This window comes from Oryzias latipes, chromosome 14 (assembly GCF_002234675.1).
Source record: "Oryzias latipes chromosome 14, ASM223467v1".
Taxonomy (NCBI): Eukaryota; Metazoa; Chordata; class Actinopteri; order Beloniformes; family Adrianichthyidae; genus Oryzias; species Oryzias latipes.
The window spans coordinates 4,573,262-4,599,620 of NC_019872.2; the positions used below are offsets into that span (position 1 = coordinate 4,573,262).

General features: G+C 36.0%; 1 protein-coding gene and 1 long non-coding RNA gene across 3 annotated transcripts in view; both read left to right on the forward strand.

The window, feature by feature from the left end:
• The window catches only part of fstl4 (follistatin like 4), a 192,377-nt gene that overhangs the window by 130,759 nt on the left and 35,259 nt on the right, over positions 1-26,359 (forward strand). Inside the window, exon 7 of the mRNA XM_011483178.3 lies at positions 23,521-23,687. Coding sequence (XP_011481480.1) covers positions 23,521-23,687 — 167 coding nt within the window. The remainder of the gene's footprint in view (positions 1-23,520; positions 23,688-26,359) is intronic.
• Positions 4,696-8,047, forward strand: LOC111948631. 2 transcript variants are annotated; one of them, XR_002874592.1, is made up of 5 exons: positions 4,696-5,051; positions 5,579-5,613; positions 6,109-6,266; positions 6,598-6,693; positions 7,567-8,047. It is a non-coding gene; the product is annotated as an uncharacterized LOC111948631 (long non-coding RNA). The 2 variants fall into 2 exon arrangements; XR_002874591.1 differs by having other exon boundaries at positions 4,736-5,051; positions 6,177-6,266.

Genomic DNA, 26,359 nt, shown 5'->3' on the forward strand with positions numbered 1-26,359 from the left:
CATTATAACAGTTCTGGGGAAGCAAATAGGTGGAACAGAGACATTTAAAAAAAAATCACCTGAGACGCTGATGAAATAACAATTAAAAATAATAGAAAATTTGAAAATAATGGGGACAGCTCAAGAGATGCGATGTGTCTCTAGGGAGAGAGAGATGATTTTCAGATGAGAAAACAACTTGGGTCCATGGTTTAGAAGTGTGGGCTGCCATGTTGGAGGAGAAAAAAGACTTACAAGTAAAATTGTATCAGAATAGCAGGATCTTACTTACAGATGAGCAATCAATGAGCTAAAATATGCTTGTGCACGCAGACACAGAATGTCAAAGAAAGCGTTTAAACCGAGCTGTGTATCTGTTGAAAATTAAAATTTAGAAATACAATACAAAAACAGGTTCTCTGAGTGAGGTATTTGGTTTTAATGTTTTATTGCACAGGATGTTCCCTAAACTAAACAAATAATCTTGCTAAGATTAGAAATCATTTTTTCTAATAGTTTTGTTCTCTGACATCTAAGTGAATGAGAGACTTCTTTTCAACAAGAGTTTAGACATGTTTTTTTCCAAAAGATCCAGTGTGTATCGAGTTGAAGAGGGCCTTGTTTTGAGTGGTTGTTAAGGTGGTTGTGAGAGCTGTAGTTCCAAGATTGTTGTTGGTGGTCTCTTTGAAGGAGAAAAGCAAAACTATACAACTGATTTATGTTTGTAGTAAAAGAGGGCATAAAGCTAATGAGTGTGATGCAAGCAAGAGGTCAGAAGGAAACAGTTGATTTGCTGTGGTGACCTATGAAGGAAATGACAACTATAAAATAAATTCTGCATCATCTTATGGCCCTTGGGAATATAACTGGGCTGGTAGTCATCATTCCCAGATACACTGTAGTGGTGGGAGTATTGACACATTGGTATCAAAATATAGATACCCATATTTTGGTATTTATTGTTCTATTAAAGTATTGATTACTACTTAATGAACTAAAAAAAAGTCCATGATACATTTTTAGATATTTTTGGTTAGTAGGTGACTTATTCCAGTGTTTTGTGCTAAAACACCCCCAGCCCACAGCATACATTGAACTTCTCCATTGGTCATGTGAGTTATGTGTGTTTCCCTTAGGAACAACACAGCACGCTGATTTTTGATAGAATGGTTTTGTATTTTTAACCTTACACATTAAAGTTGTTACCTGACCCGTTATTGATGGTATTTGTTTGTAGGATAAAAAAAAAGTATGCTTGAGAAACAAATAAATAACCAATAAGAAATTTGTATCAGTAATTGGTAACAAAAATGTTATGCAAATAAGTCATCTGTATGGTATTGAATCTTAAAAGTGTGGTATCCTTCATCACTGATGCACTGGGCAAAAGAACACATATTCAGACTCTGGTATGTCAAAACTAAGTGACCATGTGTTTTAATTTGTAGTTGACATACCAAAAGAAAATCTCTCAAACATTTTTTTTCTATTTATCAGATTAACGTTTGACCTTGGACTTTCGCTATATATTTTCATGAGGACAATTTTAATCAGAAATGCAGGAATATTTTATGTCATACAAAAAACATGATGAAAAAAATAAAAAAGTATATTGAAAATCAAATCAGAGTTGATGGCTTGAAATAAATCGTTTTGCAAAAAGCTAAAGTTACACAGATAGATGAGAAACGGAAAATTACCACTGTAACACTGCAGTGAAAAATGACTTCATTAGAAGTTAGAATGGACTTCATGCATTCCAGCCAGACTGGATCCACAGACGGAATATTAATTTCCATTAATTTCCCTCCATTTCTTTCTAATGTTTTAATTGACTTTAATGTCTGTTGACTTAAATGTCTGACAGTTGGACTTGATGCGTTTAATCCAAAGGCATTGGAAGTGAGAGTGGCACTTGCACAGAAAAGTGCTCTTAATAGTCGAATAGCAATTGAAATATGATCAATTAAATTTTTTAGCTACAGTTGTGAGCTAGTACCCGAATGATCAGCAGGATGTCTTGTGAGGGAAGAACAAAGGGACAAGTTATACATCTTTCACTTGCTAAGCAAGTTAGAGTTTTTAAGCATAGATTATAATGCAGTGAAGAAAATGCAGTTGTTGGAGTCTGTCGGTGCATTGAAAGTACCCAATAAGGATCATTACAGACAGTAATTGTTCAGCCAGACATGTATTATCACTCTCCTTTATCTGTCTGTTCTCCTCACATTTTTAATGCCATCATTATGTATTTAATAAGCCATAGAGATGTAAATCCATGCTTTGCAAGAGAGCTTGGTTTGACCGGTTACAGTCACCCAACATCTATTTTCTTGTCGTATAATCTCTCGGCGGCTTTCTTACTTTTATATTTTTCCCCCTACTTTCTTTTTTTGTTTGCAACCAATGGGTCCCGAGGGCAGAAAGTGTGTTCTAGCACACCATAATTCACAGGCAGCAGCCTCCAGCCTGTTAGTGGCGCAGCATGTGGTCTGCTTTTATCTTCCTCCTCTAACCTCTCTTTGGTGAGGAAATAATTCATTATCGTGCCTCCATTGATTTGGCCTTTCTCCTGCGTCTGTTGCAGAATAGTCCCACCTCTCTACTTCTACTTTTAACACTCTGCTTCACTTTCAAAGGAGAGTGTCTCCATCTGGGTATGTGCCTTCCTCCCTCTGCTCCTACTTGCTGGTTGTAGTTGTTTGTTTTTCTCATTTGCTCAACAAACATCCTTTCATGTTTGTGCCCTTTTTACCAAGGAAAAGTATTTTGGGTTTTTTTGGAATGCCAAAGCAACCAAATAGATAAATTACTTCCTGTCTTAAAATAAAACCTTGGGTTGCACCATTACAAAATGCAACTTATTATTTGGGATTTGATTTTAATCAGTGGTCTCCAACCTTTTTCAGGCCACAGACTGCTTCAATGCCAATATTTACATATTTCCTGTACACTATTTTCATGGACTGGCCTGTACTGGACTGAAGTGGAAATCTTTTTTCTTTTTGCTTCTAGTTTCCTTTAACTTTTGAGAATAAATTTTATCCTCACCCTCTGTAAAATATCTGAAGATGGTTTAAAGTTTATTTGTACAGTAGATTTCATGTAAAAACCGTTAAATTGTGACGTACTTTTTTCCTTAACCTTAAACTGTCAAAGTGGAAGATGAAAAAAACAGACGCCAACTTCAGCCTCATCCGACATTTTAAGGTGCAACAGATGAATACAAAAGAAAGGGTATTTTCTAAATGTGAACATGATAACTTTATTATCAGCCTCCTCATAACTTCAGACAGCAGGTTTCTGAATACTATACATTATATTACCGTGTGTGGGAACAACTTTCACAATAAATCCCTATTTGGTTTTCGTCTGTTACATGTAACTTTCTTTTATTTTGAAGTTGAAGGTTTGTCTTCTTTTTCCTTACTGGCTTTATCCTGAAAAAAGAAACTTTCCAAATGTTTTTTTGTTAACTTTACTAGCTTTGGGGTTTCAATTTAACGGTCAGTACAGTCACTTAAAAAAGTACAGGATGGATTTTCCACACATGACCAAGAATGAGTCAGATGTGGTGGAGAGAATCCAGTAATTTTCCAAAATAAACTTCATTTAGAAAAAGATTATAAATAAGACTGAAAAAAAAAAGTTTTTTTCCTTTCTTTCTGCAAAACAACACTAATTGTCACACAGAGGTTGGGGACCATTGTTGTAATCACCAGTTGGTGTGCCAAGGGTGTGAATAAAATAGTTTTGGGTTTTGTAAGAAAAGAAAATTAGCACAAAAGTAAAAGTGCAAGTTCCAAGAAGTAATCTTTTTATCGAAAATGCTTTTCACAAATTGCTAAACCAAAACTCCGATACATGTTTAAATACAAACTTTTATCTGTTTATTTTAGTGCCTGCATGTTCAAAAACATCAAAATAGTCTGCAGTTACTGAGAAACTCTATTTTTCTCCAGTGAATCACTTTTCCAAGCGCTTTAAACAAACAGAAAATAGAATTATGGTTGATGGATATTTTGATTTTATTCAAAAAGATTTTCAATGGAAATAATAAACTACCATTTTCATGGAATACTATGATCAGTAAACCAAAATATCAGCATTTCTAGATACAATTAAAGAAGGTCATAATTTACATTTAGATTTTTGGCACCCTGGAGATAAAAGGGAAAAACTAATTTACTAAAAACATCTGTACATCACCCTCAGCGGTCTCTTCACTGATGGTTTAAGATTCGGGCGGTATTCATATTTAAGACATCTTAGCTCTCTGGGGCACAAAATAAAAACATTTCCTTTTAAACTTTATTTAATGTTTTTTCTGTCATTATACTATTTGTGATTAACAGAACAGTTTAAGAAGTCCACAAGCTACACAAGTCTTTTCCTTTTTTTGCCTCAAACTCGTTAATCACATGAGTCCTATATGTTTGACTGCACTCGCTCCAACCGTCTCCAGTGTTTGGACAGTTCATAATTGATTTGAAATATTTGATTTCCGATGGAAGCTTTTTCCTAAAACTAAAAATCTGTTTGTGAAATGATCTCACAACTAGGTGGTGATGGGGCACCTACTTGTTGTTGATTCTAGTTTCCAAAAATGTGTTAAGCTTATAGATTAAAACATCTGAACAATTGAAAATAAGATGTTGTTATTTTACAATTTTGGAAAAGGTACCAATAATTACATTAACGTTAAACTGTTCTTTTGCCCTGCCATTTTTATCTTTGGCTGTTTGTGCAGCAGCTCCTAACTTCTGCTGACCTGTAGAACCCGAATAGTCCAATGAGCTCAAAAGTTTTATAATCACTGAACTCAAAAGTAACAAACAAGTTGAGTTAGCTTAAAACCTATAAGCCGATTCAACTTTTGCCACAGTTATATGTTTATTGGACTAAAACATTTTGAGTAAATGAAACCTTGGAGTCAAAACTTATGAGTAATGAGACGTGATGACGTCATAACGTACGCCCATGAACGTGAACTCAGCCGCAGAAGTCTTCAAGATGGCGGAGGTCTGATGCGAGTGTCAGCTGGCCCAAGTTGATAACGCACATACGTCTAGGTAAGTCGTATTATTTTATTTTTTATTATATTTTATGACTTTCGCCTCTGTATTATATATTTGTTGCTTCTTTTGATGTTCCTTCAAGTATATCCTTTGTATTCATGACGTGCTCCATGAGTTTGTATGTATCTTCGAATATTTGTTCTGAATTAAACAATTATGTATGTTTTGCAGTATCATGTCATCAGAGAATTATTGCTTGTGGTTAAAAGAAGTTGTTGGGGCAAAGTTTCAAGTTTTACTTTTACCGAGTTGGTTGGCGCACATTTTAAATTATCTAACCGTTACTAGCTAACCGTTACTACTAGCTAACCGCTAGCTAGCTCTGGCAGGGCGGCTGCCACAGCCACATATACGACTCGGTGGGAATTGCCTTTTTTTTCTACTACTTTTTACCATAGGCTCTGTGATTTGGTAATCGTTATTTTTTTTTGTGTAACTTGTATTTCACGTAGTAACCTAATAAATGCAAATGTGGGCTAAGCTAGCTGCCTTACGCTAACATGTTCTCGTATCTTCTTTAGTGAACCGGCGGTGCGTTTGAAAAATAAGAGCGGAGGTAAGTTTTGATTGTAAATAACATGGCTGCAATATTTAAGACACGAGCAGCTCCCAGTCCCACGAATCCTCCGGCTATGGAGAACATTTGACCTTATTGACAAATTAAATTAATTATAAATAAGTAAAAATGTTTTAAGCTACCTTAATGTTATGTAGCAGTTATAACTTTGTCCTGAATTGGGCTCGAGTTAAAATACTAAATGTATCATAAAGTTTGCTTAAGACTCAAAAACTGTATTTTGGCCACTGGTTTGGTTGTGATTTGTGTTTCACAATGTCAAATATTTTAAAATAACTTTTTTGTCTCTTCCTAAAACATCCTCTATGTCATTCTAGCTAATGCACAAGTATTTAAAAAATATTAATATAAATCATAGATTACATATTGTGGACAGAGTATTGAGGCTATTGTGAAATGCAGCGGTTTTTCCAAGCTACCAGTAGCTTGAAAAAGCTTTAAAATGTGTTTAACATTTTAAAAAAAATTTTGTAGATGTGAGCTGAGTTTCATCGCATCACAAATGTCAAACTGTTAAAACAGTTTTATTTTGACCTGGACAGACAGACGCAGAGGATGCTGATCTTTTTGAGACAGAAGGCAGCACGAACCGGAAGGCTCTATGCGACTTTCTGCACCTCTATGATAAACAGGTGAGGTGTAACTGCATGGCATGATCAACATCATGCATTAGTATAGCTAAAAGAAGGGGCTGACTTGGATTGATTCATATTAATTACTGAGCGTTTCTAATTCAGTGAATGACTGTAAATGTTTGCTTCACTGGAGAAAAAAACATCAATGTTGATCCCAATGCATTTGTAAATATGAATTTAATGTCATCTTATGTTTGGTGTATTTTTTGAAATAACTGTACAATTTTAAGATTATTAAAAAGACTAGATGAACTGAACTGAGCCAGACCAAAGGGTGCAGTCATTTGAAATATGTTTGCCATATTAATTTGTCTTTGTCTCTGTGCAGCAAGAGCAGACTGCTGATGTCAAAGGTACTCCTGTCCTGCACTGGCTTCCCATATACAAACGTGAGGAGGACCCACAGTTCTTCAAAGTTTGGAATGTAAGTACTTTATGATGGATATGCTGGTTAATACTCCAGCTGTGTGGGTAATACAGCTTAACCATAAAGTCATGCCAAAGCAATATTATGTGGCAGAGCACATAGTCTCCTAAAATATTGCACTCCAGCTCATCTGTGCTCCTGTACCTGACCGTGGACCTCGCCTCTGGCTCATCTCGGGCCCACAGCCGTCCCCTATTTCATCTGGATGACGCCAATCTGCTGGACTTAAAAAATGCAGTTGTTGAGCTAGAAAATGTAATTCTTCTCAAAGAGTTCTGGTACATCGCCTGTCCGTCCTGGGGAGGAGTTTTTTATTTTATTTTATTTTTATAAAGGAGTTTTTACTAACTGTGTAAAAGGGTCTAATGGCAGGGATGTGATGTGTGTAAATGTGATCCTGTTTTCAGATGTCATATTTTTTTGTGTACAGTGCCGTATGGAATCATGAGGACTCTTACAAATAGTCTTATTTTGATTCCATTTGATTTTGTATTATATAAGCTCTGTTCTTCCAGATCCTTTTCAAGCAATAAATCAAGCTCTACATGACTTTAGTTAAAGATCACTGTATTGAATTAAGCAAATGTGATTTAATTGACGTTTTTGTTTTATTTTCTGTCTTTTTAATCTATGCATTTCATCATTTCTGTAATGAGTTTGATAAATATGTGTAAATTTTTTATTGCTTTGACTACAATCCTTGAATCATTAATTTAAATCAATTTTAATAATTTTCCTGTTGTGTAATTTCTGACCTTCTCTTAAAATGTCAATTTCAGGTTGTAGTTTTTGCATAAAGTTTTCTTCCCTCAAACGATCAATTCTCTCTCTCTTTAATACTACACTGTTTTTTTTTTTTTTCATTTGCAGATTAAAGAGTCACCAGAGGCAGACATCAGCATCACCTCTGTTGGCATTCTGACCGTCAGCAACAACAACACAAGTTCAGTGCATTTCTGTCCGCTCAGTACAGCAGTTGTGGTGGAAGATGAGCTTGTGGTAGGCAAATTTCCTAAATGGGTATTTTTTTGAGCGCTAATGTTTATAGGGAAAGGGCAGCCTAAGAAAATACTGTTTTATGTGGGAAAAGTATAAAAAGAAAAGGCTGATAAACAATTTTTGCTTTTCTTGAAATGTAAGAATGCTCTTTTTTTATGAAGTTGTATAAGGAAATGGTGTAAAAAAGATTAGTGCTCATTTTTTGCTTTTCTTGAAGACTGATTTATTTATTTTTTATGGCTTGTGCACTTTTTCTTAACACAAATTGTGCAGTGTTTTACCTTTTTGTAGTACCACAAGTTGTTCAAATGTACTTGTGTAAGGTGGTTTAAAAATAAACTTGCAATTACAATTCTGCCTCAGTTTTTCTTTTGTAAAAATGGCCGTGACTAAGAAGGACAAATAAGACTAGTTTAGACTTCAAATGATTAATTTTGAGTTGAGATATATTAAAGTTTTTTAGTTAATTAACTAATGTATTAAGGTTCAATAAAAACAAAATATTCTAGTTCAGTAAAGTAAGAATCTTTAAGTTAGTTAAATAAAAAGTTATAGTTTAATTTTAGTTAAATTGTTTTATTTTATTCAACTCAAAGATTTTAAGTTCAAATAACTTATACTTTTTAAGTAAGTCAACTTAAAAATTATTATGTAATCTGTTTCCTCAAAAATTTTGAGTTCACTGAACTTATTCGGGTTTACAGTGTGTGACCAAGTACATGTAAAAATAAATAAATCAATAAAACCCAGATTTAAGACTGAAAAACAAATAAAAATAGAGACATAAAAGAAAAAATAGAATCAAAGGCTGGAGATGATTTAGAATTCATGAAAAACATTCAATACCAAAAGACAAAACATTAAACCAATATAGAGGCCTAAAATAGGGGTTGTTGAGCTTCAGTGGAATAGAGGAGGCAAAAGCAGCTCAGTGTGAACTCTGGTTATCTATTTTCAGGAAATGCAGATCACAAAAAGATCATTCTGTCGTTCCCACAAGCAGGAATCATCTTTTGATTGTCAGTTATTACTATAACTCCTGACAGGGTTGCTCTTTTATTACAAATACTTTATTTAGTTAACAAACATTCCTATGAAGGACTTTATAAAATGTAACTTCTGTAATCTTTATTATTCGTAATCAATAACCTTTCCAAAAGTTGCAATTTGCAGTTTTTTTTAAAGTGATTTAGAAATAGAAAGGACACGGATGACAATCGTTGGAAGTAAAGCCAATGGTGAGCTATTTAGCCACACTGAACACTTTTTCTGGACTCGCCTCCTTTTCAAATTCAAATCTTTTTGTCCGATTGACTTAAATAAGCGTTTTTTATTGTTTTATTTTCTGGGTTTATTTTCCAAAAGATTTTCTTGATTCAAAGTTGAAGTCAGGGCTTTGACAGCTTCAGGAAGCAGACATGGACTAAATTCTAAAGTGTCAGTGTAAGGCAGAGAAAGACTGAGGATGAGGGAGCAGGTCAGCCTTTGTTCTCAGGAGCGTTATCAGATTTTCTGGTGGAGCTTAATAATGAACGCTCCCAGCTGAGTGGTAGAACATGAGATCTCCTGCGTCAAGCAGCTCCCGTGATGAAGGGATTTTATTATGATTGCATTTTTTTTTTCCTTCTTGAAAAGTTCTACTAGCAGATTAAACACAGAATGAAACCTGTTTGAGTCCTCCACAAAGGTTTTTTTCCTGAAGGGAAATAAAAAATGAAAAATAGTGAATTAGAGAAGAATAATCATATATACAGACATTTAAAATATGCATGTTTTTTTTAAAGCTTTTTGAATGAGCTGTGGTTAATGAAATGTTTGCACCTATCCTGTATTAACTATTAACATTTTTGGGTGCACACATTTTATGCTCACACTCTTAAAAATCTTTAGACTTGACCCACGGCTGTGGTAACAAGGCAACAACTCAAATGCACAACTCCAAAAGGTGATGAGAGGTTACACACTGAACGGATAGTTGGAAGTTATGCCCTAAATACACCTCCACTGCGTTCAAAGATTGTTTTTTGTCACAAGGTGAATCTAATATTTTGTATAACATTTACACTTTTACAAGCACACCAAACACATTCATCACTGCAACTTTCCAATCTTTCGAAAGTCAAATTACCTTTGTTTCAAGAAAAAAAATCTTACTTTCTCCCTTGCAAGAAAAATGATCTTTTCACGATTATTTTTTTAACAGCAAAATATTAATTGAAGAAAACCCATAGTGACCAGAATATTTTTCTTTAAAGAAGTATTCTTGGTAAGACCTTGTGTATTAGATTTTTATTTACAGTACCAGAATTTTTACTTCTTTCAAATGGGGCTTGTACTGCAGTGATTTTATTGAGATAGAATAGATCAATCCCAGGGTTTATGGATGCGGTGAACAAAGACATGAAGGGAGCTCGTGTTAGAGGAAGAGAGGAGGCAGAAGAAAGGGTTAGATGGAGGAAGCTGATTGGCTGTGGCCAAAGGAAAAGAAGAATCCCAGTTTGAGGAAATTCTACATCACACATTACTTGGAGAAAGGCTTTGTAGAATAAGTGCAACTATAGTGAACATTTTCAAAGCTATCCCAACTTTAGATGACACATTTCCAGAGTTGGAGAAGTCTGAATCCGCAGTAGCTTGACCTATGTAGTGTCTCTTGTCGACTTTCTCTTGGTTTGCATTATGTGAAAGCTAATGTTTGCACATGTTTTCGTTTTTTTTTATCATCTACAAAAACACTCATTACTAAAGGAAAATTAGCTTTATTTTAATTCCACTAAAGCCTTATAGAGTTGCAGATAGCTCGGCAGCTGTAAAAAAAAAAAAAACTAAAAAAAAAAACTAAAAAAACAATGTCTTTGATTTTGGCTGAAACAGTCCATTTGGTAATTATAGCTGCCTTTTTTTCACCTATGGCAGACATTTCTGCCCCCTAGCTGCTGTCACCTCAACATAATCTATCATTAAATATTCTGAAATTTAGCCTTAAACTCCTGAATAATTGCAAGATTGTTCGTATACTTGGAAAATCCATGATAAATTAGTTTATCTTTTATCTTAATTGAAATTATTACATAGAAGAGAGGACAAAAGACTCTACGGGAAAGTGTGCAGCAATTGACAGTGTCTGTCTCAGAGGGACTGATGCCTTTCTTTCAGAGTGGAAAGATTATTTAGCTGGAAACCATTGACAAAAGCGATTGCTCTGCTCTGCAGCTCCAACCACTGTTTTGTTGCTAAAAGTGGGAAAAGTTCCATGATGCGGACATAGGATTCTGTTTCACCGCATTAATATATCACCAGACTTAAAGCGCTTAGTGCATTCCATTTTGCATTCTTTCCCAGCCAAGCTGGACCTTCATATCTGATCAAACCTTCAGTGAAGTTGTGTTCCAGGCCACTAATCCTCTTCCAAAAAGCAGAAGGAGTTTAAAAATAAGAGACCACATAGTCAGTCCTGTCAAGCGAGGTCCAAAAACTCTGCAGGAGAGTAGTCATGTTGAAGGAAGGAGGTTTTTTTTTTGCTTTTTTATACTGATGTAAGATTCCTCATATTGTCAGAGATCTTATGTTGCCATCAGATGAGAGTATAGCGTTAAGAAATTGGGCTTCATCTGGCTAATAAAGTTTGGGAGATTAGCTCCAGACTGTCGGATTTTTTTCCACTAAGCTCCTCAGAGCAGGATAACCCTTTTGGCCTCTCAAATTTAAAATGTTCTCATCTTAATCAAACTAGAAAAAACATGCATTTTTTGTATTGCATTTTTTAAATTTCTCTTTATGTATTTACATTTTTTTGTTTGGCCCACCAAATTTTTACGTTACATTTAATTTCATACTTTTACTTTACAACAGCATTTGATTATAATATTTGTTCAAAACATTGAGACAAGACAGAATTTTCTACAAGTTATTCTTTTAAAGCCACAGGCTTTAAAAAAAAAAAGCTTGAAAATGTGTCCAACAAACTTTGAGTCATGCTAGAGCAGAGAACAGAGGAAATGACCATTCATCTACAACTGGTACACTGCATAATTTAGTGTAATTACTCACTTTTCTCTTTTCCAAGCTCATATCCCAATTGTGAATTTTCACTTACTAAGAACACCTGCGATTTCTGGCTGCACATTTCCCACACCTCTTGCAGGGTAGAAAATCCTGAGAGGGTTCCAAAAAAACACATACACATTGGTGAAACGGCTGCTTTTATATTATAAAGGAAGTAGAACTTACTAGAATTTATCCCTTTGTTTACTTAGTCTCCAAAAACAATTATAGGACTTAACATTTATATTTGTATTTTTGCACTTTTTTATTTATTTAAAGTCTCACTGCGATCATTTTTTGATCTATTTTATGTCTTCCCTGCCAAAATTCAAAAACCTGTTGTTTTTTAGGACATATTTCTGCAGAGCGGCAGAAGTTCATTCTCAAAGGTGTGGTGGCACTGTTAGCAGGGAGTAAGCCTGTGTTCGTTTCCCATCATCCTTTGTGTACTGTTCCGTTAGCTTCCCAGGGCTCGACATAGCCATTTGTCCGCTGGCCCGGTCCTGCTTTTCGAGCAGTGCGGACCACAAGACTTTACTTTTCACTTGTCCGCTCGGGCCACTAAAATATTTAACGGTTTATATATTCTTCACCTTTTTCAATAAAGTAAATTTTGCGAAAACGTGTAGATTTACCTCGTCTTCATAATTTAGTTTTTCTGCTAGTCCTGTGTTCAGACTTCAAGGGTTTCTATGGGAAACCTTTGATCACTTCTCCTTCTCTCCCGCCTGCTCGCGCGCGGCATTCACTGCCGAGCACCACGCGGCACGCGCTCACTACTTTTTTTTTTCAAACTTTATTGAATGTAACAATTCAATACAAAACAATGTTAAACAGCAACAACGAAGGCACAAGCCAGTGGGTTATTATTACATTTGATTATAAATCCGACACCGACACTGAAGAGAGACTGAAGCATGTCAGAGATGTGGAAGACATGGCAGGAATAGATAGGAATATGTTGGATGGAGTAATGGGTATAATTAGTAGTATGGACAGCAAGATATTTAATGAATGCATTGAAGATGAAACTGTATGCACTAAGCTTTAAGCTGAATGTCAAAGAATCAAAGGCAACTCCAAATACCTGAATCTCAGACTCAAATGCAGTAGAATGTTAAACTACTTAATTTTGTTTTTCTTTACAACACTGTAAGCAGTAAGTATTTCTAGTTAGCTGAATGATCTCAGTTAGACCTGCACAATATGAGGAAAACTCGCGATATACGATATCAGAGATTAAAATTGCGATAACGATATAATTTGCGGTATATAAACAAACAGCAAAATAACCAAATAACCATTCCCAGTTTAAAAATTATACTCCAAATGACCCACGTTGACATGGGTTACAAACATCTAACATAACAGGGCTCCATCTGATTGATCAACAATGTGAAGGCGTCCATCCGATTGGTCAAATGCATTAAGGGATTTATTTGATTCGTTAAATGGTTCAAGCTGCCATTAGATTGTTTTAACACATTTAAGGTTTATGATTTATTGCGATATTTGCCGTTAGAAGCACCATGAAAACTTCTGAACTAGTGTTACCTACTACACTGCAGTGCTCTCTTCAAAACATCTGAAACAGACTAGAGCAGATTTAAGTTTGATATGGTCTATTTTCAGTCATTGAAAAGTGTAGAAATAAGTGATGTCACCAGAATGCACCAAATTGTACCATATTAAAAGTTTCCCGGGGGGGCATGCCCCCAGACCCCCCTAAAGTTGCAAGCACCTGCGGAGCGGCGGGTCCCGCTATGCGCGGTGTCGGGCCAGTAACTTTCAGGCAGGGCCAGTAAGTTTCAAAAACTACTGGCCCTGTGGGCCAGTGCAAATTTCTGGGCTATGTCAACCCCTGCTTCCAACCCCTCACAACCTAAAATCAGCGAAAATGGCAATCCATTTTGGAGCTAACATGCCGTTCAGTTTTGGGTTGCCCACAAGTGGAAGCATCAGAATGGCGCGGAGGGGGGAGCTTGTGCCCCATCCAGCATCACAAATACAATCTTTTTTGTCTGCTCTTGATTCACAACAATTTATTCAAGAAATATGCAGAAATACAGTTTTGAGCTAATTATTTTTTATATTCATGTCCTCTTTCATGAGAAAATGTTTACAAGAACAGGTTAAAAACAGCAACAACACAGTTTTCATTCGAGTGGATCTTTAAAATTAGACATGTTGCCTACGCATGAATGTATGTACAGAAAAAAAATAGTTAAAAATAATAAAGTACTTTCAGTTTAATAATAAAAACTACAAATACAAAGAAGGATAAAAAATTATGAAGATAGTTATGACCGCATGTTTTCATGGTTACATATATATTAAGGTTAAAGTGTCTAAAAGGGACAAAGTCTGTAATGGATGCAAACACAGCACCAGGAGAAAATGAGATAGTGGGTGGACAACAGAAGGAGGCACAGTAAGAAGGAGAAGAGAGTAGAGAAGCAATGAGGAGTGGCAGCAGAGGATTCCTCTGTACCTGTGGAGGAGATTAAGGGTCTGCATACAGTGTGATTAATGAGCTAGCTGCTGATTGCTCATCCCTACCCCTTACTATCCGCCCCATGAATAATCACCAGCAGCACTCTCAAAGAGAAAGCATTAATTTCAATGTGTGTGTGCAAGTTTGAGAGAGACGGAGTAAAGAGTAAATTTGTGAGCAGAAGTATGGCAGGACAACAACAAAAGATCCTGTGCATGAAGATAGTAAATTAAAATTGTACGTGTGCAGCTTATGTACAAAATGTGATACGGTGTAGAGACGTTGGACATGAAAGAAAGAGTTTTTATTCACTAAAACAAAATAAAGTGTAATATCCAACTTGCTAGTAAATTTAAAGTAATAATTGCAAATATGCTGCTAGCTGCAGCGTCCCTGCAGAGAGGACACCCCCTAATAAATGCAAAATGACAGAACAACATAATGTGTGACCACTGTAGAGTCTCAGTGGGATCTCTGTCTCTATACATGTACTGCGTTAACCACTGTCTAGAAAATATGTGTGCAGTTGCTACTTTAGAGCCTATCTTTTTAATGTCTTGGGTACAGGTGTCAAGAAATGGTTCTCTGGTATTAGTTATAGTAATTAGAGGTATAAATTATTTTACATATTAACAGCGGCATCCTTTGCCCCCTCAGCTTCCACAAACCAAGTGAATATAGTCTCTTCTATCACAAGAAACCCCTAACATGGGCAGTTGCTGAAATCAGCTTGCCAACTGGTATTCTTTTTTTAGCATTACAATTATTTATTGTAGTTTGTGTTCATTTTGCTTCACAAGGCTTCCAAATTCAGAGCATATTTTTACATCTTAAGCCAGCAATCTAAGTTTTAAAAGAGCAAACATCTTTCCAGAAACCTTAATTCTATTTTGGAGAGACACGAAAAAATAATACGGTGATCATGGTGCACAAGTATTGCGGTTGACCTCTTGTTGGAAGATCGCTGGTTTGGTTCCCGCCTTGCCTGCCCATGTGTCAAAGTGTCCTTGGGCAAAACACTAAACCCCACATTGCTCCTAGGTTGGCACCAGTGTTAGACAGCGGAGCCGCCATCAGTGTGTGATTGTGTGTGTCCATCAGTGAATGGGGCTAGGACTGTAAAGCACTTTGGGTCTTCCATTGCTACGTTTACACCAGGCTCGGAAACGCATGTTTGAGCGACCGCTTCCAATGAAAGGTCTATGTAGACTTGTGCATTTCGGGCTTCAATGTACAAAACTCTCATATTCATGCATTGTTATGCAAGGTTTAAGGCCATTTTTGGGCTCTATGTACAAAACGTGTGGCAATTCAAAGCAGAGAAGTCCTAGACATTTGAAAATCAATCATAAATGAAAAATAAATAAATGATAATTGCGGTTTGTACCCAACCGTTATTGTATAACATCAAGTCTTTCATTCGTATCGAAATAGAGCTGTGAAAGAAAAACCTAGAGCAAGGTTTGTGACATTTGTACCGCTTCAACATTTCACACAAAACCTCATCCAAATGCGAGTCCATGCGTATCGGGTAGCAACAAACCTGCACCAAATGCCAAAAGCGCATTAAAAAACCTGCGTTCGGCGCATTTCTGAATGCACCAAACATGACTGGTGTGTGTGCAGCTTATAACTGTAGTAAAGCGCTATAAAAGTATACGCCATTTACAACAAACCTGACAAATATGCTTGTAATGTAATGCTGTAAATGTGTATCAGTCAGGAAATGCCCAAGAACATCCAATGCATTAAAAGAAACGTATAATGAATCTCACCAACTTGCACCTTCTTCTCACCTAGAGGTGTTTAAGTACTGCTTCTTTAGTAAAATGCAATGCGTCATCTCTGGGAATTTCTGCCAAACATTTCTAGCACACTCAATAAACTCCTGAGTGCTTTTCTCCACCATCTGATCCAACTCACTACCAACTGCTAATTACTTGGCAGTCCAGCCCCTCCCTTCCCCTCAGCGTTAAAAACATTTGGTTGCAGATTCATTCCCCCCAAAGTGAAATGTCCTGAACCTGAGGGTATCTTCAAGTTCTGATGGTTTAATGTGCTGTTTGCCATAAAAAAAAAAAAACACTGAGTAACACAGATACCCAGCAACAAAAGCCCGTTTTATTAAAACAACCTTCAATAGTCATCACCCTGAAGGAGAAGATCTAAGGTGTTATTTCGTTTTAGTTACTGTCAAGGTCAAATGACCTCTGGTGAAGTGCCAGGTAAATGGTTTTATGTCTTTTTGAAGAATTCAACTGGGAATCATGATATTTGCACAGCCTGACAAATCAAGTCTAAGGAGCCAAGCCCAGAGGAGAGGCCAATATGCCATGGTTTAGCCTAGGCCCACAAGGGCCACAAAACCTGACATGGCACTTCTTTCCTCTGGACTCATGACCTTCAGTTTGGCAGGAGATTGCATTTTAAGAAAGCACATACTAGTCCAAACACCACTCCACTATTCTAAAGAAAAAATTAAAAAAAAGATAAAAAAAAGAAAATATAATGTCAGAAAATGAAAGTTGTAAGGAATTTTAGCTGAATGTATGGAAACACTTGGCAACAAATTACTTGCTGCTTTTGTTTTCCTGATGTTGATTACAGATATCATGTCTGTGGCTGTAGGGACATTATTTGGACAAGAGCATATTCTAACAGTTTAAGATAATCTTAGTGTGTAAATGCAAATCTTATTTCACTTTAGCATCTTGTAGGATGTATTTGAATGAAATGCTAAAAATTCAAGCTCTCCTCTTTAAAATCAGCTTTTTCAATCAGCATGGATCTTTAAGATTAACACTTGACGACAGATTTACAAAAAGAAAAAAGGTTTGTACATAACAGTCAAATTTAAATAAGTGTGTCATGCTTAATTTGCATAAATGTCTTAGAATGGAGGATGTGCATGTGACATGACTGACAATCTAATCCACTCTGAGGCACAGAGCCACTGTCAGGAAGAGAGGAATCTCTTTGGTTTTTCCAGGCTTAAGTGTCTTCAGCATCGCAGACTTCATGGAGAAAGGGTTTTATTTTTAGTTGTTTCTGCCTGTTTGCCATCTTAGTTCAGTTTACAAATAATCCACTAACTAACCCAAAGAAAAATGTCGTTTTAAATAACCACCCAGTGTTGTGCTGGCAACATCTTCCTACAGAAAGTACTGAAAGAAGTTTGAGATCTATTTAACTGAAGTCTAGATTTGGTCACACTTAATGATAACTATCTTTGAATTTGGCTTGTTAGTTATCTATTGGCTCATATTTATAAGTCAGATTCATAAATCCTTAACAAGCTATTAACTGTTACTTAACAAGTTGTTGAGTCTTTTTCAGATGGATTTTACAGTAAAGCAAGAGTAAACCAAAAAAATCTGTTACCTTAAATCAAATTAGGAGTCAGAGAATATTTAAACAGTCCAGTTTTTTTTAAGGGTTTATTTTACAAACTCCAAACTTTTTTTCAGGGTTATTCACAATATTGTGAAAGGGAAGATGTCTGATGTACAAAACAGGAAAAGATAACAAGAGAAATGAAAGTTTTAAAGATTTTTCAGACCTGGGTGTTGCTGTGTGTTTTTGTACTTGTGGTGATGATTTGTTGTGTTGATTGTATCCTCAATCTGCTTGTGTTATGCTGATTGGTGGATTTCCTTCGGGATGTTCCTGCATCACTACTATCATAAGGTTTTATATTTCTGTGGTCAGTCTGTTTGGCTGTCAATCAAAAATAGAAATCAAACAAAATCCTGTGTTGATAATGAAGTCAGTGACAATCTTGTGCTAGATCTCTGTGTTCTGAGCTAAGCTGCGTGCAAACTCTGACTTTAATTTAAGTTTGTTTTTTACTATCCACCGTCAATATGACAAACTTTGGAATAAAGTGAGAAGTTTAGTCTTACAGATTCAGTTTCTCTTGCCTGGAGAAGGGCTTCAGGCTTGAGGTTCAACTAAGGTTTCTCAGACAGCCTGGTGGTTGATCTTTTACCCAAAGGATCCATCTGGCTCAGCATTGTCAACAGAGCTATTAATCACCTAAACACAAAAAAAACAACTAAGAATTCACAACATTTTATATATATCAATTTCCCAGTTCAGTATAAAAAGGTTCTGAAAAAAAAGCTTTTTCTTTTTATTTCTTTTCTGATTTTTGTTGTTGTTGTATTTATCAGATATAAACTCCAAAATCACAGACCTGTATTGGATAAAATAAACGTAACTTTTTCTTTTTGTTCTGGAGTTGAACCTCCATTTTTTATTGTGAAGTACATATTTTTAATTCTTTGAAGATCTTCAAAAGTCTAAGTCTGAAGATCTGAATGAAGCAGCTCATCTTTCAGATGGCAGTGGTTCTGATCAATCAGTGAAGTTCCTGAATCCCTTTAAGGTCAGTTATTGATTTGCACTGTGAGATTCTTTAAGGAGCTAATGTTGTGACATGGGGACGGGGCAGAGCAAACGCTGCCTGTGGGAATGTTTGTCTGAGCTTGGTCAGAACAAGGATTGTTGTTGGGTTTAATAGTGGTGCTTTTAAGGAACTGCTATAAAACACTTTCTAAGGGGCTGTCTAAAATGTGCTTTTGGATCCAAATATAAACGCTCTGACAGGTCCTTTTTAGATTCTTAGCAGAGGGCATTTACAGTCATCTTTGAGTTAAGTTTAAAACTAATTGATACTTTTTGAAACTGGAAAACTGCAAAACGGAAGAGTTTTAAGTGCTTTATAGAAAAAAGAAACTCAAATTCTGTGAACAAGATAAATAAATAAGAACAGATTTACCATATTTACCATATTTACCATATTTTTCAGACTAGAAGTCGCTACATTCACATCGCCCTTGGAAATGCAGGTTAAAGCTATCCCTATATACATGTTTCAGACTTCCACGTTCAAAGTTCTCACATGCACACATCGCTTCGCGAGTTATGATTGTTTTCAGAATATTGAACATGCTTGTTAATATTCTTTGAACAGTGATTGATTGCGATTACTGGATGACGTCCCCTTAAAATTACAAAAGTGAAAGTGAATCACCGAGGACAAATTAATAATTGCAGTTTGTGATCTGATGGAATGATATGACACCAAGTCTTTCATATATTGGAATAGAGCTGTGAAGGAAAAAGCTTGGAGAAAGATTCAGGAGATTTGCACCGCTTCCACATTTTGCACCAAGTCTCTTCCAAGAGTAGTTGGCGGACATACACTAGTACAGTAGCAGAAGAAAAAGAAGAAGACACCCCCTGCTTGTCCTGTGTGTGAACACCATCTGCTAAGTGCTTGCTTAGCATATTCTTGAATGTGTGTCAAATGTCTGGGGAGAACATAGCTTGATTGTTGCACCCCCAGCCAAAATATGCAAAAAACCACGACTTAAAGACACAAACACAGAGTAGTCAGAAAGAAGAGATCTTATTCAACGTCTTTAGAAAGCCTTGCTTTGTTTACAACATATGGCCCCTTTGGACGTTTACACTTGTATTTATGGCAGGGCCTTAACTAAACATTCACATCCGCTTGTTCTGAGAGCAAGATTCTTTTTTTTAATAAATTCTGAAAAAATTAATAGCAGTTAGATATTGTTATAGAAATAAGAAATGTTTGTGCAAGAATAAACCTCTTAACTTGTGAGTCTTCACTTGATTGCTCTACTGCCTCCATTTACAGTGTATTTCGGATGCAGTTGTCAACATCGGCGCCTCAAAAAGGTTTATCTGCAACACTCTAATAAATGACATTTAGCAGTTGCATAGAGAACTTCTAGGACATTTTCTTCAGCAGTAAACTTTTAAAAACACGTCTTCCTTGTCTACCTTAAAGGAATCAATACAAACTAGTGTTGGATGTCCATCTGAACAGCGAGGTGGTGCTGACAAAGCAAACCACACAGTGCTTTCACAGACTGTACCGAATTCATTGCAAGCGGTGGTCTAGTTGAAATTCATAGTACCACCAAAAATGGCCCCTCCAAGCCATGTCAAATCAATGCACTTCATCTTTCATCTGTCGACATGGCACTCAAAGCCTGTTCTGCCAGCCAAATTACTGATCTGTTGAATAATAACTTTGTTGGGCCTGGCAGTGCACTGTACCCAAGACATTCTGAAATATCACTGGCAGACCTAGCTGTCAGCGCAGATACATCTATCACTAGAAGAGCTACAGGATACGGACAGCTAATGTCCCAGGGTCTTTTACTGTAACGTTTGTCAGAGTCTGCATCTAGGCGGGACACTTCCCATAAACATTTCAGTACACGGTAGCCATTGACTCAAAGCATGTTTGGGAAATTGAATTCTGTCCCCCGTGGATGCTGAAATGAAGATCAGATGGTTTAGTGGCTTTATTACTGCTGCCTGGTTATGAAGTCTAGTGATCTCACCAATTTTCCATAATTTTTCAACATTTTCGAACAGCCATGACTGAAAATATAAATATAAAAGCAAAAGCAAATTAAGGATACTTTATTATTATATATTAGGAAAGACACACTTTTAGAAAAGAAATAAAACCTTTGCATTTCTTTTTAAATGTCTTTTTTTGTTTATTACCTAAAATGCATTCTTTTAAAATATGTTCCAATTTAAACAAAACGTAGTTCACATCATGAAAAATGACATGCATTTACAAAGCAGTTTAACCATTAACATAAGAAAACCGTGAAAACATAGAAGGGGCTGCAGGGCTGGCCCTCACCAATTTGGCGCCCTAGGAAAGTTTTTGGGTGGCGCCCCCTTGCATCGCAGTAACTCCCACTGCTTTTATACATGTAAACATATATAAACTTAATAACTTTGTCTTATTAAAGAAAAATACAAAAACAAATATGTTTTAAAATACAATTTAAATAGCTTAAAGTTACAATAAAACATGTAAAGAAATCACATTAACTTGTAAAAATAAGATATTAAAGAAACAATTAGGCACAAATGTAGAAAATTATTTTTTTTCAATGGAAATGATTATCTTACAAAGACCTCGAGTGGTGTTTTGCTACTGCTTTAACTTGAATGACTTAAAAACTACACCAATTAATATGACATAATTTATTACAGTTACTCTCCTGCTTTGTTTTGTTTTTTCTGGGAGCAAAGACATTTACAACATGAACATATGACAACTGTTTTGAGACCAATGGTTTAAGCTTACGATGGCAAGTCCACTGCATTATATTAGATCTCTCGTACGTTTCAATCAACTTGCGCTTGAATAAGGTTCTTTCAGCAGCCGCTGTAACAGACACAGGGGGAGAGATTCTCTAAGCAGTTAACAGTTACCTTCTCAGTCAGAGTAGATGTTCAGGGAGCTGGGTCTATTGGAGGAGGAGAAGTGCTTGATGCTGCTGCATCAGTGCTGGGTTGTGCTGCTGATGTGTAAGCGACAGGAGGAGACAATCTGTGTTCACAGGTAAACTGAATCTTTAATCAACCTTTTTGAAATTGTTGCTAAGAGGTAATTAAGCCATTAAGTTTAGCTTGAACATCAAAAACATGTCATTTAAAAACCAAAAAAAAAAACAATCATTTAGCTTGCATTCAAACTGCTCTACTTTGTTTTTTTGTTTTTATCTTTTTAGGTGTTATTTCTGAAAGTTGAGATTTTCCATCTTCCATCCAATGCCTAGTTGCCAGACATTTTTATTAAAATTAGCCTAAAATAAAGTTAAAAAAAAGCAAAATAGACACACGTTTTTTATATGGTTTAAATAAACATTATTTTCTCAGTCATCCACTTGCTTGATTTGCATTCCCCTCAGGTGTCTCCTAATTTATTTGTATTCCAAGTGTTACTTGTTGCACCAACCAGTGCTAACACAGGGTGACACGGGGACATGTCATTGGGAACATGCCTGAACTTTAAATTCACACACGCCTCCAAACAGAAAAACCTCTTCCAGTTATATAAATATCAAATAAATGTCATTTTGCATGACCAGCATGACCAATGTGTACAGGGAATTTAGAGAAAAGAAAAACTAGAGGATAGAAGGATAGTTTGTTTTATACTAGCTCAAGAGATTTAACAATTCATGCCTTTATTTTACTTAGAAAAAAGGAACTATGTAAACTAAAAGCTGTAATTTTTATCCTGATTTTATAGTTTATCCTCTCTCATTTAACAAAATATTCAGAGAAAAAAATTGTGACTTCAGTTTAATTGTGCTCGTGCTTAGGGAGATCAGGAAGTTCTTCTATGACTGGAGAGCTTCAGTGATCAGAGGAAGGTACTTGGTGTGTCATCTGGAGAGAGGAATGCAGATTGGTGGTGGAATGGAGAAGTTAAGGAGTATGTTAGGAGGAAAATTAGCTTAGAAGCAGGAACAGAAAGTGGTAAAGATGGGAAACTGTAATGAGAAAACGGAGGACGGAATGGAAGAGTAGGGAGAGCGGAAAGGTTGTTGGTCCTGAAAAAGTACCTGTAGAGGTATAGAAGAGTTTAGGAGAGGTGAGGTAGCAGAAGAGTTTCAAACTGTGCTGGTTAACAAGATCTTGGAAAGTGAGAGGATGCCTGAGGAATGGAGAAGTGTTCTGGTGTCCATAAGAAGAAGGGAGACATGCAGAGATGTGAAACTACAGAAAAACAAAGAGGATCCATCACACAATGAAGCTATGGGTATTAGAGTATTAGAAGCTGGACTCGGGTCAAAAGTGAGCATTTCTTAGCAGCAGTATGATTTCATGCTGAGGAAAAGAACCACAAAAGCAATACAAGCTTTGAGGATGCTTCTGGAGAAGAACAAAGGACAGAAGGAGCTGTATTGTGTCTTTGTAGATCTAGAGAAAGCCTATGGTTAAATACTGTGAGAGGGTTTTGTATCAAATCTGGAGTGGCAGAGAAGTATTTTGAATTTGTGCTGGACATGTAAAACATTTGTAATATAAATTAAAGCTGAGCTTCAAAAACAAAGGAGGTTTATACAAATATATCATGTGTCCGAAGTTTCTGAAACGCCTATAGAAAAAGTAAAAACAAAAGAGCTCTTAAGCTCCCATCTGTTTGCTTGATGAGTTAAAAAAAATAATAATTAGGAAAAATATTTTTCTTTGGATTTTTTTATTTAGATTGCAAATATATTCTCTTAAACTGCTGATTGTGCTTTGTAGCTACTACACATTTTAGGATGAGACTGGGTTGTGTGATCAGATGATCCATCAGAAATGTATAGTTTGCCACGGTTCTACTTCAATCAAAACTGTAACTTGTGACTTTGTCTTTATCTTCCAATTTCCTTTTACATATTCCCTTTTTTTTTGACCACCAACCATGTTTCTCCCCACCTTTGCAGAGGTTGTCCAGCTGAGTCTGGCAGAAGACCAGAGAGTCAGCTTCTCCACGGTAACAGTGGGCCTGAGCGCTGTTCTCACATGTGCGATTCAGGGAACACTGCGTCCACCAATCATCTGGAAGAGGAATGGGATCATATTAAACTTTCTGGACTTGGAGGATATCAATGTAAGTGCAAATTAAAAGGCTGACACAGGTGTGTGTCACTCAAGAGAAAATTGAATTAAAGAGAAAAAAAACAAATGTGATGTATTTTCAATTAGCTTTTCTGTATTTTATGCAAGAATTTAAAAAAAAAAGGCTTGAGGGTCTTTAAGGACAGTCACCTTTTTTTATTTCATTATAGGTTTTTAGTCAAAGAATTTAAAAAAGCCACAGCAGATTATATTTCCAACCCATTTCAAGACCATTTCTTTCTGTGTTCTGTTCTTTCTGCACTGTTTTGTGCAAGCAGAATTCTGTCAGCCGTGTGTCCCAACAAAAATAGGGGAATTTCATGGAAATTATGGGCAACTTGTAAATGTGAGAACATAAAAAGGGACTGCCACCTACTAGAACAAACCTGACATTGGGTCAACAATCATGTTAATGGAACTAACTCTGTGAAGCTTTTAACGTTACTAACTACAACATTTGTCAACGTATACTAGGGCTGTAATGACTCATTTTAACAACAATTCAAGTCGTATCATAATTTGTGGTTGATGATACGATTTATAGTCGATATTGGTTCATTTTGAATTATCCAATTTGATTCATCGACCTAAAATCGATCCAGTGCATCTTTAGCCAAAACATCAACCAGTGTGACTCAGAGATAAATACCTACTGAAAAGTGCAGGCAATGTTTTACAGATTCCTTTTATTTCTTGAATGATAATCAAGTGTAAATTAAATATGTATAGAAACAAACAAATAAATGAGAGTTAATGGTGAATCCATTCCCATATTAGTTTCTACTAATATGCCCACAGTTGTGTTTCCACATCAAAATATTAGAAACAGAACATTCTTAGAACATTCTACCGCCGCACTGTATGTCTTTGCAAAATTCAAAACTGTAATGATGGCTTGATCGTTTTGTGCCGCCCTCACATGTGTGGACATTTTTAAGTTATAGTAAAATAAATATATCATGTCTCAATCCAAATGGTATTTTCCAAGATTGATTATAATCAATGTATTTCATTTTGAAATGATTTTATAATGGTATAGTTTGATTCAAGTCGATTATCAACTTGCCTCAGACAAATCTGGTTTGATTCATCAGTAAAACGATTAATCCCTCCTGTATGGTAAATGGTAAATGGCGTGTACTTGTATAGCGCTTTCTACCTTCCTCAAAGGCCCAAAGCGCTTTACAGTCACAGATCCATTCACACATTCACACACTGATGGCGGCTCCACTGTAGAACATTGCAGATGAACTAACGCGTATACGTCCAAAGATGTGCAAACTAAACCTAAGAAATAAATAACAATACAGAACTTCAATAATGAGCACGGAAATTTTCAATAAAACCACCACAATTAGGAGTAGAGTTTAAGACCTAAAATGTGTTAATATACTGTAGCATCAGCATCACAAATGTTAGTTAATTACAAAATGCCAATTAGATTTTTTTAGAACATGTGACCCTTAACTAAAACTCTCAATTAAATTCCTTTTTCATTTAAAAAACAAATTTTTATTTGTTTAATTTCCTTTTTTTGACAAATTTGACAAACTGTTGACAAGAAGAATCTTGTTAGTATTTTGAATGAAGCAGTTTTCTCTTTATTTCATAATTAGATAGAAACTGTCCAAAGAAGGACAAAGGGAATAGTTAATGAGACACATCTGCACATGTGGCAGTTGCCTCCTCTGCTACCAGATCACAATCCCCTAATTGAATGTTAATGAGTAGCCTTGTTGGTCTGCTGTGCTGATGAACCGATTAACAACATAAAATGTTAAGGCAGAGACTGAAGGAGAGGTGATTGCAACAGAGAATCATCGCGCTCATGACCGCACATAATGGATTCAGACAGAGATCAGTGATCTGAATAGAGACGTGAGACAGGAGCGTGGAATGTGTTTGACTTTCAGCTCATCAAGTCAAAGCTATAGAGAAGCTGCACATTTGAAGCGGTGTGTAAAGGTTTTGTAGCAGGTGGATCAATTTGGCAAGGCTGGATAAGAGAATCTTATACAAAAGACTTTTTAATATTAAATGAATGGGTTAGCAATGAAAATAAATCATCCATTAAGTAATGAGACAACCAAATAAATTAGTCCTTTAGGAGCCAAACCTAAACATGCTAGATGAGCCTTTGACTGTTCCTCACATTGATGCAATGAATGTTCCATTTATCTTGTTTTTCTGTACAAGTCACATTATGTACTCCAATGAAAATAATTAAGCCTAAAAGGTTCACCGAAGTTTCCCACTTGTAAGTGTTCTGTCCACTTAAATTCTCAGTTTCTGTCCCGATGGAGACGGTTAATAAACATTTCATCTCTTACGCCCTCAAAAATAAATTGGCTTTAAATAAATGAAGTCGGTACAAACTTTTTTTGAAAAATGAAGATGTGAGCGTAAGTTCGTGGTTTAACAAAAACTATTTCACAACAAAAAATGTACATGTGATGATACAACAAATCTTCATGTAAGTACACAAGCCAACTCGTTAGCCACACAGTGTCCCTTCGCTGTATCACAGTTTCCCTTCCACTGTTGTGTGGATCTTTTTCAATGCAATTTCTCGTGTTTTTTGTTTTTTTTTAACCGTGCCCTGTGTTCAGCGTCCTGATTGCCTGTTGACCTTGTCACTCACCTCGGTCTAAACACAGGATGCTT